The sequence below is a fragment of the Cryptomeria japonica genome, chromosome 11, assembly GCF_030272615.1.
Source record: "Cryptomeria japonica chromosome 11, Sugi_1.0, whole genome shotgun sequence".
Lineage (NCBI taxonomy): Eukaryota > Viridiplantae > Streptophyta > Pinopsida > Cupressales > Cupressaceae > Cryptomeria > Cryptomeria japonica.
This window is the reverse complement of record NC_081415.1, coordinates 305,869,756-305,886,970: the sequence shown is the minus strand read 5'-3', so window position 1 is coordinate 305,886,970 and position 17,215 is coordinate 305,869,756. Positions and strand designations below refer to the sequence as shown.

At 36.6% G+C, this 17,215-nt stretch overlaps 1 protein-coding gene and 1 pseudogene across 1 annotated transcript; one reads left to right on the top strand and one right to left on the bottom strand.

Annotated features, from left to right (window-relative positions):
* Positions 1–13,671, top strand: part of LOC131072043 (nuclear poly(A) polymerase 2-like) — a 31,466-nt pseudogene extending 17,795 nt beyond the window's left edge.
* A 1,094-nt stretch (positions 13,672–14,765) lies between these two features.
* LOC131072049 (uncharacterized) lies at positions 14,766–16,816 on the bottom strand. Its single transcript, XM_058008083.2, has one exon. The coding sequence runs from the start codon at positions 16,665–16,667 to the stop codon at positions 15,528–15,530; it is 1,140 nt and encodes a 379-aa protein (XP_057864066.2). The 5' UTR covers positions 16,668–16,816; the 3' UTR covers positions 14,766–15,527.
* Positions 16,817–17,215: the final 399 nt, after the last annotated feature.

Below are 17,215 nucleotides of genomic sequence, written 5' to 3'. Positions count from 1 at the left end.
AGTCTCTTATGCCATAGCCAACTTTCATCAATATGTGCAATCAAGCATGTCTTTTCACTGTTATTCAAATGAAAGATATTACCTCTGGTTTGATTACCGATTGCAATTTCCAAACCAGTTCTGTTCATAATTTTGCATTTTTCATTCTTGAATTGTAAATGAAATCCTTTCTCAACTAATTTACCAACACTGAAAAGATTATGCTTTAAACCTTCAACATAGTAAACATTGTCAGTAATATGCTTACCATCAAGAGATATAGTGTGAGGCCTCACCTCGACTCAGTCTGACATTCAGTGGATTTTATATTTAGAGTATTATGGATACTTTATTTTGATGCATTTTGAGACTTAGAACTTATATGATTTCGGGATTTGAATAACATTGCTATGTTTTGATGATTTACTTATATGCTTTATGAGATAGAACACTACATGATTGTTAAATAGGATGATATTGCAATGATAGATGTCGTTATTAAATTTGCAGAACTTTACTATGATAACAGAACTGTGATGTATGGTTAAGTTTATGTGAATTGGGATGAAATTGCTTATGTGAAATTGCTTGATAAAAGATGTATTTAATCTGTGCAAATGAAAATTGTATGCAAGTGATGATGTGTATTGTTATTCCTTTGAATTATATTATATGTGGATATTTGAAAGTACTAATGTGTAAATTGAGATGCACAGGAAATTTACCATGTGACCATGGAAAATTACGGAGAACCAAACCTAGACTTATGTATGTTCGTAAGCCAGGGGTTGTCTATTTAGAGAGACAACACCCCGTTTGTGTTGTGTTTTATTCATAACAGTATATGTTGCATGAGTGTTAAGTGTTATTTAAATTTAATGTGTAGAACCCACAAGAGACGATTTCATGTTTTATTTTGTAAAAATGTTTTATTTGTGTCACTTGACACGAGTGGATTTAAATTTAAATGTTTTATTTTTGTCTCTTGGAGAGAAAGTGTTTAACTATAGTTTTTCTTAAATAATATAATGTGTTGTCATAAATACTATGGGAATATAATCTTTGGAGTGGTCAACATATGTTTGACACGAAAATAAACTTCAGAGGGGTTTAAAATGGGTTAAATGAACACCTAGGGGTAGTTTAATAGGGTTTCCTAAAGCCCATAAGGTATACCTAGGGGTTAGGGATAATTTTAGGCAAGTTTCTACTTTTAAATGACCTTTTTGACGCTTTAAAAATTGGCTTTTTTGAGTTGTGCGAAAATTGAAAATTAGAAGTTTAAATCTAATTGAGATTTTTCCTATTGGAATGGAAGTCTTTTTCCCATTCTGCTTTACTTTCCTTTTTGGTGTTTAGAAACTTGTGAGAACTCAGAGAATGAGCTTCTTAAGCAAGAATTGAAAAAAATTGAGGATAATCACCCACTCTCCATTTTTGGAGACAAGAGAATTTTTGAAAAGAAAAGAATAGTTTGGAATAGAAAATTTGACTAAGGGTAGAAGAAGAAGATCCGTGGATTGGGCAGCTCTTCCTCAAATATTATACTACCATTGGGAAGATTAAGGTTGGTTTGATTATTCTTTAAAATGTCTATTTTATTGTATGTGTTTGAGAGTATGGTTGGTGTAAGAAATCTGTGTATTTGAATGTCTTGTTTTAGAATTTCATTTGGAATTTTTGCATTATGCTTTGTTGTGTTTTGGGAGTTTTCTCAAGACCTCTTACTCTTGGGAGAGAGGAGGATCTTGTGGGTGGTAGCAGTGACAACCCTCGAGTAAGAGACTCTCGTTTGAGAGCGATCACAAGGGATCTTTGTGTGACCCTTGCTGCATGGCCTGTTTGTGCAATGGGGGTCATAAGGAGGGATATAAGGCTAGAATGCCTTTGGGGGACATAAGGAATAAGGGGTTGAGATTTTTGATATATTTATTATGCCATGAGGTGGCTACTTGTTTTTCCATACTTGCAATTCTCCTCGGGGTATTGGTCCACTACCACCCTTAAAAAAGTCATCACCAAAGTGTGGTGCTGTGAAGCCAAGTTGGGAGTGTGTCTGAAAATTTGTGTGTATATGTATGTCATCTATGTGTTTGCATGTTTGTTACCCGTCTAGGGCTTGGTTCTCCGAGCTCGGGGGTGGCTACCAATTAGCCTAGGCTGGGAGGTGAGCACTCTGTGGTCATATTTGTGTTTCCATTATGCAGGAATGTCAGGAGAAAAGACTAGGGAAAGTGAAAGGTTGCAGAAGAATACTGTTGAAGAAATCTAAGTTTATTTGCAGTTGTTAGTTTTGTTAGAAGAAATACGCCCTCATTTGTTGAAATGAGAGGCAAGTTGTAAATTTGAAATATAGACATGAGAGTTGGGATTGTTGTAGTTTAAAAAAAAAAGAAACATCCTGTAAATTTTGCAGAATATCTTAGAGTTGTAAAAAGCTTGTTTTATTTCTATTTCTGGTATTTAAAAAAAAAAAAAAGCTACTTTTGATTTGCATGCAATAAACATTTTAATATGAAGATCAGTTTTATTTGATTCAGTATTTCCTCTTATCTGTGAAGTTTCCTACTTTTTACTTGTAGAAAAATATGAGTAGTACGTTTTGTTAACAATTTAATGAATGTATGCATGTTGTATTAAAGGTGTATAATGCAGATTATTTTTCCTAAAGTAAGATCTAAGATGTATGAACCCTAGAAAATATTAGTTGCAAGAAATGAGATTTTACAATTAATTTTAAGAATAAAATCCTAAGCATTCTTCTCTTCTACTCCCTTTTCTTGAGTTTATTAAACTTTAGATTTTTTTAGTTGCTATAAAATTTATTGATATCTATGGTTATTTTATTTCAGAAAATAAATTTATAGTTATTTACCTTGTTGATTTCTTTTATATTTATTTACCCTAGACTCCAGCAATATCATGTTTATGCCTTTGAAAATATACTGTAAGAAAAAAAATCAGAGTGTTAGGAATATATAAAATTCCATCTAAATCCTATATTCATAAAGCAGATGTCAAAGAAAAAAAAAACATTATTCATCTCTGTAATTGAAAATATAGATAAACTTCTTTCACTGTTTTTGTTATAATCTTAATAACAAATATATATATATATATATATAAAGAAAATAAAAAAAAATTTAAAACAAAAAATGATTAAGCGGAGTGTTTCGGTCGAGGCCGAGCGCACTGTGCAATGCACAGAGGCCAGCGGCCGAGCGCACTGTGCATGGCATAGTGGTCGGCGGCCGAGACCACTGTGTATTGCACAGTGGCCGACGGGCCGAGCTCACTATGCACTGCATAGTGGCCGGTGGCCATGCGCATTGTGTTATACATAGTGGCCGGCGGCCAAGCCCACTGTGCCTTGCACAGTGGAGACTTCGGCGGCGCCGACCTCTACCTTCCGCCTCCTCCATGCTTTCGCCTCCTCCTGCGTTCGCTCAACCCGCCATGGCCGCCCTGCGTGGTAATGTAGGGTTTTTAAAAATAATAATAATAAATTTAAAAAGAGAAAACCCTAGCTCGGTTAGAGCTAGGGTAGAGGGAAAGATAAATAAGTTTAAGTTCTTTTTTAAAAAAAAAAGGGGTCAAAGAAGTAATTTTATAATGAATTATAAATTAGGGTTTTTATGAGTTTAATTTAAAAGTTGTGGAAAAGAAATTTATATTTAAAATTGGTTAGGGTTTTCATTTTAGATAGACATGGGAATTTTAATCCCAATTAATTATTTTATTAAATTAACTATTGTGAAGCCTTGATTAAATAAAAAAGGAAATTAATTCCTTGAAAGCCAAATTGGATTTTGGAAAGATAATTTTTCCTCATTGGATAATGTCGTTTAGAAAATTAAGTTGACACCTAAATCCATTAAATTAATTAATGATTTAAAGAGAAATTTAGACAATATGACTTTATTGGAGATCAATTTTTATCTACGTCTACCAATTTAAATGAGTTTAATAAATTAATCTAACGATAATATTTGATGAGAAAATAAATTAAAACATTTAGTTTTCTACAAATGAATTTTAATTAGGTTTTGATACTTAGTTAGTATCAGAGCTAGTACGATTTTTGTTAAGGCCAACATGGTAACACATGTCGTGATAGCGAACTTTGTTAATTAACTAGTTGTTTTAAAAAGAAAACACGTTCCGTTTTTGCCCTAAATTTTGGGCATGACATATAGTACCTTTTCCTTTGATCAAACAAGATTTATCATCTCCAAATCTTACCAGACCTCCATTATACTCCTGAAAGTTCAAGAATATACTTTTGTCACCAGTCATATGATGTGAAAATCCTGAATCAATGATCCATTCATCCTTAACTTCAACTTTAGTTGTCAGGGCCTGCTCTACCGGTTGAACAGTAGGTGTCGGTTGATCTTCTGTTATAGCAACAAAGACCCATCCATTGTCTGTCGGATCCTCATTAGAATCATCAGTGACTCCTTCATCGGCAAGATAACAAGATTTATCTTTATTCTTCTTAAATCTGTATTTCTGATATTTAGGGTTAGGTTTGTATGTTCTTCTAGCTTCTCTTAATCTAGCATGTCTATCAGGGCATCTTGAAGCCATATGACCAATCTTATTATAGTTAAAACATTTAAAAAGTGTTTTACCTTCATACTTGCTTCCAACTAGACCTTTAGGCATTTTCCTTGCAAATAGTGCTTCAAGTTCTTCAAGTTCTCTCCTGCTTTCCTCAAGTTCTCTTGCATAAAAGGCTTTCCAATCAGATTTGTCAAATGATGGTGTAGATGATGTTGATGCCTTAAAAGCTAAATCTGTTTTTATAGTAGCAACAGGACCAAATTCCTCAATTTCAAAAGCTAAAAGTTTTCCAATCAATGTGTCCCTAATTACTGATGTATTAGGCATAGTTCTTAACTCATTTATAGCAGTAACTTTCATTTTATATGTCGGTGGCAATCCTCTTAAAACTTTTGAAACAATTTCATCTTCACTTAAGATTCCTCCACAACATTTAACACCCAAAACAATTTCATTTACTCTTTCCATAAAAGCAATAATCCTTTCATCTTCTTTCATTTTCAGATTTTCATACCTGACCCGGAAGCTTTCAAGTTTTCCAATTTTGACTGTGGAATCTCCTTCATTCAATGTTTCCAAATGGTCCCAAATAGCTTTAGCAGTAGATCTATCTGATAATCTCATGATTTGTTGACCTGATAATGCGCTCAAAAGTGCTTCTCTTGCTTTGCAATCATTTTCCTCATCTTTTCCTAAGGTAGGTGGATTAGACTGACTTTGAGTAGGAGCAATATAGTCATTCTTTGTAACATCCCAAATGTCCTTTCCAATGCAATTTAGATGTGTCTCCATTCTGATCTTCCATATTTCATAGTTGGTTCCATCAAGTTGAGGATTGTCCTTCCTAAAATAGTTAGTAGACATTGGATCTCCTCAAGTTGTTAAACTTCTGCAAAAAGAGGACTAAGCTCTGATACCAATTGTTAGGTTCCGGAGACAACTGAGAGGTGGGGGGGGGGGGGGGGGGTGAATTAGTTGTCAAATAAATTCAAACCAAAACAACTTAACCAACTTTAATGCTTAATACCGGTAAACCAAACTTTATGTCGGTAGACAGTTTATTAGTTAATTGCAATACCGGTAAAGATTAATGCATGAAACAGAAAGACAATAACATCCACAACACATAACACCACAACACATAACACCAATATTTGTACGTGGAAACCCTGTAAGGGGAAAAACCAAGGTGGGAAACCTTACCCACAATCAGATGATACTACTGCAGAGAGTATGTGTATACATATGGGGTCTGCACATGCAGAAAGGCCAAGCACCTAGAGCTTACTACTCAAACACAAATAGGAGTCACACTGACTACAATTGGATGGTTAAATCCAATAATGATGTACTACTCAAAATAGCATCTTCATATGTTGGATTCAGTACCGGTTCAATTCTGATATGCCTTTACAAAAACCTTGTTTCGCCTTCAAATGATGTCTGCGTGTATAGCTCTGCTTATTCTCGCATATACCTTCTTACAATTCTTTTTCCCAATCACATATCGATCTTACAAATAAGATCTTACATATATACCATAACCTAAGACCAATTTTAGTAGGTCGGCTCTAAAAGATATTACAATAAAACAATTACAAGTAAATCAATAACCGATGCAATATCCGATTCAACATGTCGGCTTAATGCATTTACAATAACAACAAAATCATTTCCAAAGCGTGTTGTGCTGATCTGGAATAGATAAGCTTGTCGGTGCTTATTCTGGACCTATTTGCCGGTAACAACAAATATGCAAACACGAATATACCAATGAACAAATCTTGAAGACAAAGTGTCCAAACAATGTCTTCGACTTAACCAAGTGTTTTCCATGTCATTCCAAGTGTCGGTGAACAATATATCCTGCCGGTGTACCAGATACCGATGACTGTGCATAAAGTCACTTGCTTGTCAGTGAACATTGCCAATCCTCCAAAGTGCCAGAGTTGATAAGTGTTAATAGGTGTTGACATCAATGACAAAACTATATCAACATATCCAAAATACCAACATTGTTATAATACTATACATCATATGGCAATCCAAATGAGCCCATTCAAAGCACTTTATGGTTATGAAACCACCTCTTTCGGATCACTAATTACTCCAAAAAGTCAAGTGTCGCGAGCAAGGGATCTTATTCAGGAAAGCATGGACATCCTAAGGACCCTAAAAGATCACATACATAAAGCCCAAAATCAGGAAAAGATATACGCTAATCGTAATCGCAGTGAAAGATCATTTGAGGTAGGAGACTTAGTCTTCCTATGGTTGCAGCCTTACAAGCAGTCTTTGTTGAAATCTAGTGGGGCAGAGAAGCTGAAACCGCGGTTCTATGGACCCTACCCAATCTCAAGGAAGGTAGGGGAGGTAGCATATGAACTCGAGCTTCCTCCTGACAGCCGCATCCACAATGTATTCCATGTGTCTAGGTTAAAAAAAGCATTGGGACATCAGATATCCCCATGCAAGGAGTTACCCCTACTAGATGATGAGGGAAAGTTGACTTGGATCCAGAAGCCCTTTTGGACGTAAGAGAAAGGAAAATAAAGAATAAGAGCATTGTCGAATACCTGATCTTATGGAAAGGGTTACCAGAGGAGGACGCAACCTGGGAAGGTGAAGAGATCTTCAACCACCCAAATCTCCACATTGCTTGTCCTGCAACCTGGGAAGGTGAAGAGATCTTCAACCACCCAAATCTCCACATCGCTTGAGGACAAGCAATGTAAGGGGGGAGGACTGTCATATCCCGTGAAGACAGCGAGATCATGAGAGGCAGAAATCATATGAGAAATACTCATATATGTATATTCACACCACATTTCAAATTAATAAAATTATATAATTCATTTAATTGTTTACACCTTAACTAACTTTGGTAACGAAAGGTTGCAACCATTGCCAAAAACCATCGCTGAAAGGTCACCACGCCTTCAAAAGGGGTCACATATGTTCCATAAGGTATTAAACACGCCACCAATGGGAGTACGGTGGAAGAGGAGGCGGCATAAAGGCTGGAAACCAGGCGGAAGCAGTAGACAAGTAACGTTGTTACTTAGCCATGATATTAATGTAATTCCATGGCGATGCTGATTTCTCATACGGGCTGGTCTGTGAACGGATCAGGTCAACGCAGTATGGAGGGAGGTGCTACTAGTTCTTCCCAGCGATGAAGAACCAGCGAGTAGAGTGCCCCTCCCCATCGTTGGCAAACCGGTACGTCCTCAGGCCAATCCGTTGGGGCAGCACAGTGTGTCGGTATTTATCGTCCTTTATTAATGATATTTATAGGCAACTAATATGCAAATTGATTCTCAATAACTTCATTCTAAATCAGATGTGGCTGAACATAAATCCAGGAAACGTATAGATAAATTACTAATCAATTATAAATCTGAATCAACATATAAACCATTTTTGCCATATGGGATTAACCCAAATCTTTAGCATGTTGTAGTATACCTCCCGCCAACATACGACCTGCACATCTCAGCTCGGTTGTAAGTCGTAAGATATACTCTAGAAATAGATGAGGATAAACGTAGTCATCTGCATTAATATGAATTAAGGAAAAGAATAGTAATCTATGATAGGGGTGATTTTTTGAAATTAAACTAAAAATAATAAACTCCAAATAACAGAGTGAATAAAGGATAATTAATTAACACACATTCTGAAACCGTTAATCTCTGTTATATAATTTTTCCCCTGCTGTTTCTTGTTTGTCAATACATTCAGAATAAGGGGATTCCAGCCAAGGGTATGATGGTCCCATCCTCAAGTAACCCTAGGAGCCCTAAGAGACGAGATGGGTTTGGATGGGCAGCCCAACCAACTTGGAGTATCCCCGACGTTCCTGAATGGGTCTATTTTTTTAAGTTTCAGTTATGTAATTAACTCACTATTATGGCTAACATAGATATATCTATTGCAATTATTAATATGTTGCAGGAAACCCTAGATCCGATTCACTGCCCTGTTCAAACCCTTGGAGTAACAATTTCGACCCTAATCTCAGTCAAGCAAGCAGGTACAACAAAGGTACGTTACAAGCTGTGCTCTTAGCTGAAAGCGAATTATTTGTGAATCTGATTCTCAGGTGGTGGTGACTTTGTTGAATGAACGTCGGTTAGATGAGATTAGCTGGCACTTGGCTGTGGTGATTAGGCAGATTTTTTGGTTGAGTAAGTCCTTGGAATCTGCTATTTTTTGCCACATTCCTAAGGAATCGAATGGCGTGGCTGATTGCTTGACCAAATGGGCTTCTGATCATGGGCAAGGTTGGAATATTGTGGACGGGGGGCAATTTTCTCCGGATATGTCTCATTTGTTGGATCACTTAGTGGATATTGACTGACTTGTGTAATTCTTTCTCTATTGGATGTGTGGCCTTCCCTGCTTTGTATCTCTTTCTTTGTTCTAATAAAAATTTTACCCCTCTTTTAGTTAATAAAAATAAATAAATAAAAATTCAAACTTCAAACCATAGTTCAAAAAATCAGAGCAGGCAAAAACCTGGCAGGCCAAAATTGTGACTTGGACTAAACACTTGGGAGGAAATAAAAAATTACACAAATACACTTAAATAATGCATAAGACCTATAAAGAAGAAATTATGAGAATAAAAGTCTATTTCTGATAATGATAACATCACTCCAAATCAGAATGGACTCTGCAAACCCAAAGTATAAATGGAATTCAATTACTTTGGATGTATTTGGGAGACTAAAACTGCTGATAAATTCATAGAAATAAGGGAAAAATGCTGTTTAAGTTATATAAGTCCAATTAAAGGGAAAAATTCTGCTTTTGCTTCCCACAGCCCCCAAACAATTTTAATATCTTGCTTTCAGTTTCTTAAAATGACCAAAAACAATTTTAATTTTTCTTTTCTTAAAACCAGGCCTAAATGACAGTCTTCAAGGCCACATGGGCGGTGCATGCCATTGTTAATAATTTTACTGATTTAGAACAATGCAGATATAAAACAATTTACACAAGTTTGCACAGCATATACCTTGGGAAAACCTTCCAACTTGAAAGTGAAAAACCCAGCAACAAAAAACTCTCTTATTATATTTATCAGAAAACAAGTTGTATTTACAATAGATTCACTTCACTCCTTGAAGCTAGAAGCAAACACTTGATAACACAGTCTGGTCTGAATGTGCTGTTTGATGGTCCCAAGTTAATCCACGGACTGCTGAAGAGGATATACAAATTGCTGATGAAATATACAATCTGGCCTTAGAAGTCTGATCTGCTGTGTATCTTATTCGGTCTGCTTGGTGTATGATTCGAATGCCAAGGAGAAATCAATCGATCTCCCTTTATACCCATGCAAGGTGACTCTCCATGAAGAGTGGGCTCCCTTAGATTGAATGCTTACCCTTAATAAACACAATTAAGAAATCGCACATCTTAGATAATTATCGGGCAACATAAAATATGCAAGGCCAAAGCCCAATTGCATATTTGGCGGAATCGGTCCCCAGGGAGACTCCCGCAGATATATACATCAACAACAGTTAATAAAAAAATAAAGTATTTATCTTTCACCTGAATCAGACTTATGAGCATAACTTGACTTGGATCTAATCTTTGTTATAATGACTGTTTTGTGGTTGTGAATGATGGTTTAAATTACACATCTTGACAAATTGCAAGAATAATTTGAATGTGTCAAAAACTTATGACAGAAGCTTTCTACACATGGCCTTTTTTAATTTTTATAAAAACGCACTATACTCAATGTTAATGGTACTTGATGGCATATAACAGTTCTTACTATTTGCCAAATATATTTTTATGGCCTTTACGAGAATCATATTTTCTTATCTTAATATTGAATATGGAAACTAAGGTTTGTCCATTATTGTTTTTATGTTTGTGTCTGATGCAGGATTTCGATCTCTCACAGAATTCCATTTGGATGAACAAAATGTTAGAAGTTTAAATGGGTGCAGAGTAACTGATTAGATTTTGCGTTTGGTGCCAAATATTCAGGTGCCTGTTTTCCACTGAATAACGATTTGACAGTGATATATATCAGCATTTTGCAGATTGCTGTAGGACTAATTATCCATTATGTAATTGTCTAATGTGAACTTGAATGCAGAATTTTCGAACAACACTTAGATGCATGAAGCTTTGGGTGAAACAACATGGTGTTTAATCAAATGTAAGGTAGCTGAGTGGATATATAGTAGTGTGAAATTTTAGCTATGAAAAAATATTGAGGTGCTAGCTTGAATGTTGTCCTTTTATTGGCGCTGATCCTCTTTCATAGCTGAGCAGGTAGCAGGATTTCTTGGAGGTGTTAACTGGGCAATACTTCTGCTAGAATTTGCCAGTTGCATCCCAATGTAGTGCCTAGCATGTTGGTGTCTCGTTTCCTTCGTGTATATAGACGATGGCGTTAGCCAAACCCAGTAATGCTTTGCCCCATTGAAGATGGGACCCTAGGCCTCACTATGATCCATGGAAAAACATGCGTGACAGGCTGCACCAAATGCCCATAATCGCACTGGCATATCCTTGTATGAATTCAAGTTATAATGTGTCCTCAAGTACACTACAAGTTATTATGGAAGAATTTCAGCGTGGAAGTGCAATTTGTGAGGTAGTGGAGGTTCAATAGTTTTAAGTATTTGGTTTGTACTTTAACTATACTAAATTCGTTGTTATTGTGCTGAGTTGTAGCTTGTGGTGCTTATATTTTTTACCATAATGTTTTCTAGTTCTCTCCTCTTTCGCATTCTATTTAGTTTTTATTAACTAGATGCAGATACTAAGATTGGTAGGTACGCACTTGAGTGATATATAAAATTTGGGCATTGGCACCTGTATACGATTAGGTACAGCATAAGCTTGCATATCATTTAGTTTTGTGCTTTGTTATTAAGCTTATATTATTTGGCAATTGTTTCTAGAATCTGGAGAGGAACAAAGTTGATTGGACAGCTCTTTTTGAGCCTTACCCCTTCTTTGACTCTAATTATTTAGAAATTGATCTATACGCGGAAGGTGAAGATGACCCAAGAAAATGGAAAGGCTGGGTAGAATCCAAGCTTCGTGTGGTAACTTAAAAAGTATAAATTTACCTCAATTATTTATTCTATTGCTCCAATCATTTTTATGCTGGTATTTCTTGCTTTCCTTTCCATTTTAGTCAAAAGACCAAAACTGAATGAATTGAGGGTTTTCTTCAACCAGATTGAAAAGTATACATATGACATGCTTCAATATCATCCACACCCAGATGATTTCTTGGATCCTCATAAGCCATATCACTGTTATTTTTTAATGGGATTGCAGCAGAAACCAGGCGTGCAGGTACAAGAAGGAGAACCATTTGACGTAAGGGCATGTGTGGAGGAGTTCAAGCAGACGGTACATATACACCAGAGATTACTGTGTCTCATATTAAATGGAGGAATATTCCTCCATTTGTTTTCCCAGGTGGGGTTCGTCCCCAGCAGCCGCAAAGTATCATCTACTGCTGGGAGGCCAATGTTTGTCTCTGATGCAAAAGCCTCAGTTTCAAATTGTGCAGCTAATCATGATGCATCTCTGGTGGATGATGAACTAGATGGAGTTTCACGGGAAGTTGCTAGCATGGGAAAAAGAAGGAGAGAGAAAACACCTGAATATATGTCAACCAAAAAATCTAGGACATTACTTCATCTAGTGGTAGGACAGATTCAAATCTGGAAACAGGGAGCCCTTCAGTGGATGATGAACTAGATAGAGATTCAGGGAAAGGCACTAGCATGGGAAAAAGGAAAAGGGAGAAAACACCTGAATATGTGTCAACCAAGAGGTCCAGGGCATCTCCTCCATCTAATGGCAGGACAGTTTCAAATTTGGAAACAGGGGAGTTCACCTGCTGAATTGATCACTACACAAGCTTTTCAAATTAAAACTGCCGAGGAAGTCGCCATAACAAAGATAACATGTGGTCAACCCTGTGTATTTGGATCAGTCGAGGAGCTAGAGGAACTGGATGAGTATCCAACAAATACAATTTTAGGGGATAAGAAGTCTGTCGATTCCATGTTGGCAAAGAATGAAATTGCACAGCCTAAAGTAGTTTTACCATCTAAACCACATTTGAACAAATTGAAGTGTGAAAGTGTGGAGGAACTTGATGTATTAAACCATCACCAAAACTTGATTCAGATATTTATGTTCAAAATTGTCTGTTTGCAATTTGCTTGTCAGTTCCTGACATCCTGTTCAAATAAGTGCTTTAACTGACTTTCCATGCAAAATAAGTCAGTGTGTTATGGTGATTATGTAATTTGATTGGAAACCTTTTTGTTTGCTACTAACATATATAGGAATATCATATGCTGGTTATGCAATATGAAGGTTAAAAGGAGGCTACAGTAGTAGTCTGTGAACAGGGCATGTACTTGTTAAGTTTACGCATAGTCTATTTGATTGGTGTTCAAGTTAGATAAAGATTCCTTAGTCTAGACAATTCTCTTGTTTTTGGTGCATACTATTAGTCTGTTTGATTGTCATCTTTCCAGGTTGTGTTATTTTTGGAATTGAGACTGAAGTATTTCTCTGTGGGTTCTGTTTGCCATTTTTTTCCACAATCGGCCTCTTGGGTTAACTGGTATGGGATGCATTGGTTCTGGCACTAAGTCTGAACCTCAGTGGAAGCCTTTAATCAGGTACAACCATAGAATTTTAGACTTTGCTTGCATGATATTGATTGATTCAGCCACTGACTCATGTTTTCAATGAATTTGAATAGGTTAAATTTGGCTGCATCAAGGAGTAAATCGACTAACTCATAAACTTTGGCAGATAAAACATGACTGAGGCTTGGATGTTTTTGATTGATCTATCAAATCTTCTGTTTGTATGACCTAATTGACTTTTTGCAGCTCTTATATCCAAAGTTGCATGGAAACGGATATGGATACAAATACGGATACGGTATTGGATACAGATACGGCCATTTTTTAAGACCCCCAATATGGATACAGCTGGATATGTCATTCATAAAAAACACATATACATATATTTAACACAATTTTCTAAGTTATTCGAGGAGATCTTCATTACTTCAAAAGCAATATAGTCACATAAATGCTACATAAATAATGATAAGTTGATTTAACATTTTACAACATGCAAAAATAGTAGACTTGCATTGGAAGATAACTCAAAAAATGGGTCACTAAAATAGAAAAACATTTCATTTGTCTTTCTCATTTGGTGAAGATTTTGTTTATACAATTTTCTTTTAAAAAATGCATGAATGAAATTTTATAAAATTAAATTTAGGAAGATTTACATCAAATTTTAAAACAATCAAATCACATAGTATCTAGCATGATTGGAAATCAAGGTTTTTTTGGCACGCGTGGATACAATATTCGATGTGTATCGAAGATGTATCGGATACGTATCTGTTTCAGATACAGGAACGGATACGGGGATACGCGTGCCCATTATTCCCTAACAAAAACTACTTTAGTCTTCAACGATTACACAACTTGAAGGGAATGGGGGTCTTGTGTTTCAAGTCTTAATGTTAAGTCTTTCTTTATGCGTTCAGTGGGCTATTTGATTAAAGAGCAGCTACATCAAATTGTCTTTGGAAGCATGGATGTTTGGAAACCCTCAATTCATAATTGTCAGATAATTACTACTTTGTAAAATAAGCTGATAAATTTATGAAATTGGTCCTACAATGCTTCCAACAGCAATAGTTTTATGTTAAAATGACTTCTGTACATCTCTTTAATCAGATCTCGATTTTACATAATGGCTTGATGCCTCGGGATTTATTGTACACAGTCACCTACTGCCCTTCAAATTTCTTTTCTTACAGACGGTTCCATTATTCTGTACTGTTGCAGAACCAATAGAATTAAAGGTTATGAAAACAATTTTTTGAATTATTGGGAAGACGTGTGATGCTAACATTTCTTGTGTATGATAGGCCACATAAGAGTTGATTTTGTATAAGAGAATAACGTGCACAACCAACATGGCCTAGAAGTATTTATTTTTATATGCAGAATCATTAATATTATAATTCAATGGTTCATGTCAATGATCTTTTAAAAAACAAAGCTTTTGTTATATTCACAGGTTTTGTTGAAGTCTATTCTCTGCAACAAAGATAATTTCATAAAATATTTCTGCAAGGTTTGGATCATATTAATAAAGAATCTGTTCATGATATAAAATTAGTGAAGGTAGTTTTTAAAGTCTTTATTCAAATAAGATTTTTACAATAAGTAAAATGAACTCCAAGCACAATATTTCTTACAAGTAAAATACAATCATCCAAGTATATGTAGTGGCATTAAAGCTAATGCCTGTTAAGGTCCAGCTTGTCCACGCCACCAAATTTAGCACAAAGGATCAGAATAAAGCATGAATGGCAATAAAGTTGTGCCCCTCTTGATGAGTTGAAAAGATCACTGCGCTCTCTTAACATCTGGTTATTTGCTTCTGTTTTGCTACTTGAACTGTTGGTGAACCTTGACCCACTGCAACAACCTTACTGTCTTTTGTTTCGACAGTTAAGCAAGTTTCTGCAACTACAAACTTCATTTCTCCGCTTTAAACGGTTTAAGTTTTAGCTACTTCCACAATCTTCTTCTCTATTATCTAACCATCGGGGATTCTTCCGAGAATATATGATACTACTTAACATTAAGACCCTTGGTGGATGAATGCCAGGCTATCCCGACCTAAACGTTTCCACAACCAAAACAATCACAAGCACTATTGACAAAGGACAGTATTGATGGTTAATATTACACAGCCTCATCAAGTCACACTCATCTCTTTGAGCTTCAATTGCCAAATCCCATATAACAATTGCATTTCTGCTATCCTACCGTTATAAATTGAAGGAGGTGTTGCAGTTATATTACCGTACAAAGAAGCTTAAGACTGTTTGGTCGTTATGCAGTGAATGCTCTGACATATGATTGCGGCATTCAGTCCATGTCCGTCTTAGATTCATAGGAAGCCTCTCTGAGTCTTTGCGTTGAACGTTTTTCCAGATTAAAACCTGCAAAAGTATGCATTGCACTCTTGGGAGCGGAGGATTTTGTTTTGTTTGAATAGCCCTGTCCGTCAGCACGCGGTGGCGCAGGAGAAGCGAGAAATCGGTGTCTCTGTCGCTCTGTATCTTTGACAGATTTCTGTTTGTGATTCTCCTTCGTTATGTGAGCATCACTGAAATTACCCTGCCCTGACACAGAAGATAACACTGAAATGGAACGTGTAATGATAGATTTCCCTATCATGGGCGTGGAATTGCGGTTGTGAGGAGGAGGATGAGGAGGATAACGAGAAGGTGAAGGATTTGAACTGCGGCCATTATGGTTTTGAGGAGGAGGATAGCGAGAAGACGAAAGATTTGAACTGCGGCCATTGTGGTTTTGAGGAGGATAGCGAGATGACGAAAGATTTGAACTGCGGCCATTGTGGTTTTGAGGAGGATAGCGAGATGACGAAAGATTTGAACTGCGGCCATTGTGGTTTTGAGGAGGCGGATAACGAGAAGGCGAAAGATTTGAACTGTGGCCATCATGGTTGTGGGGAGGAAGATAGCGAGAAGGTGAAGGATTTGAACTGCGCCCATTGTGGTTGTCAGGAGGAAGAGGTGAAGCGAGGGAGTAGGGTTGTGTGCTGTAAAGGGCATCTCGGGGAAAAACCCTAGCGGAGGGCTTTCCATCCCGTGTAACGAAGGCAGCGGAGTGAGAAAGAGGGCCATCTTTATCCGTCCACAAATCGATGGCACCGCGCCTGACAAACCTGTCGGCCATGGCCTGCAGCTGATCGTCTGCTGTGACGGCGAAAAGTGTGGGGGCCTGAGTAGTTCGAGTGATTTCCCATGGCTTCTCAAGATCTGCGGCTTTGAGCTCCGCGCGCTTCCGCATCTCATAGAGCTGACGCTCTCGGAGGAGCCTCGCTTTGAGAATTTGCTTGCTTTTCTTTTCCTGCATTTTCTTCCACTGCCATTTGCTCACTCCGCCAGGGTAAGTACGAGGTCCCCCTCCCATTCTTGGAGAGATGTAGATCGATGGAGCGCTCCATGACCGCCCTCCCAATGCCCACTCTGCTAACTGCATTCTCTCTGCTGCTACGCTAACAATGTCTCCTTCCTAATCTCTCCTGCTGAATGTCCGATGCACAATTAGCTGTGAGGCCAAGTATAAATTTCTCTCTTAATTGTATAGTGCGCAGCATTTACAGGGAATGTAGAAATTTATCCGTAAGCGTATGGCACGCAGAATTTTATACAAGTGTAAGGTCGAGATTCTAGGAGAAAGTGTTATGTTGAGATATTAGTATTTGCATTTATTAGAAAAAAAAAATTTATTTAAAGAGTTTTTTTGTTTTATTTTATATACTTTGAGGGGGAAGTGGTCATTTATTATTATTAGTTCCTGTTGGAGAGGCTACGTTTTTAACAATAACTAACAAGTCTTAAGGTTGAGATTTTAGGAGAAAGTGTTATGTGGTGATATAGTATTTGCATTTATTAGAAATTAAATTTTACAGGTTATATCGATAGTAATTTATATAATCATAAATTTGATAAAAGAAATTGAATGCATAAAAATTTTATTAAAATTAGATTAATGTTATCAAGTTTTTGGTATTGATATTGAAACTA

Coding starts and splice junctions, on each gene's coding strand:
- LOC131072049 (XM_058008083.2), bottom strand. CDS start 16,667: ATGCAGTTAGCAGAGTGGGCATTGGGAGGGCGGTCATGGAGCGCTCCA.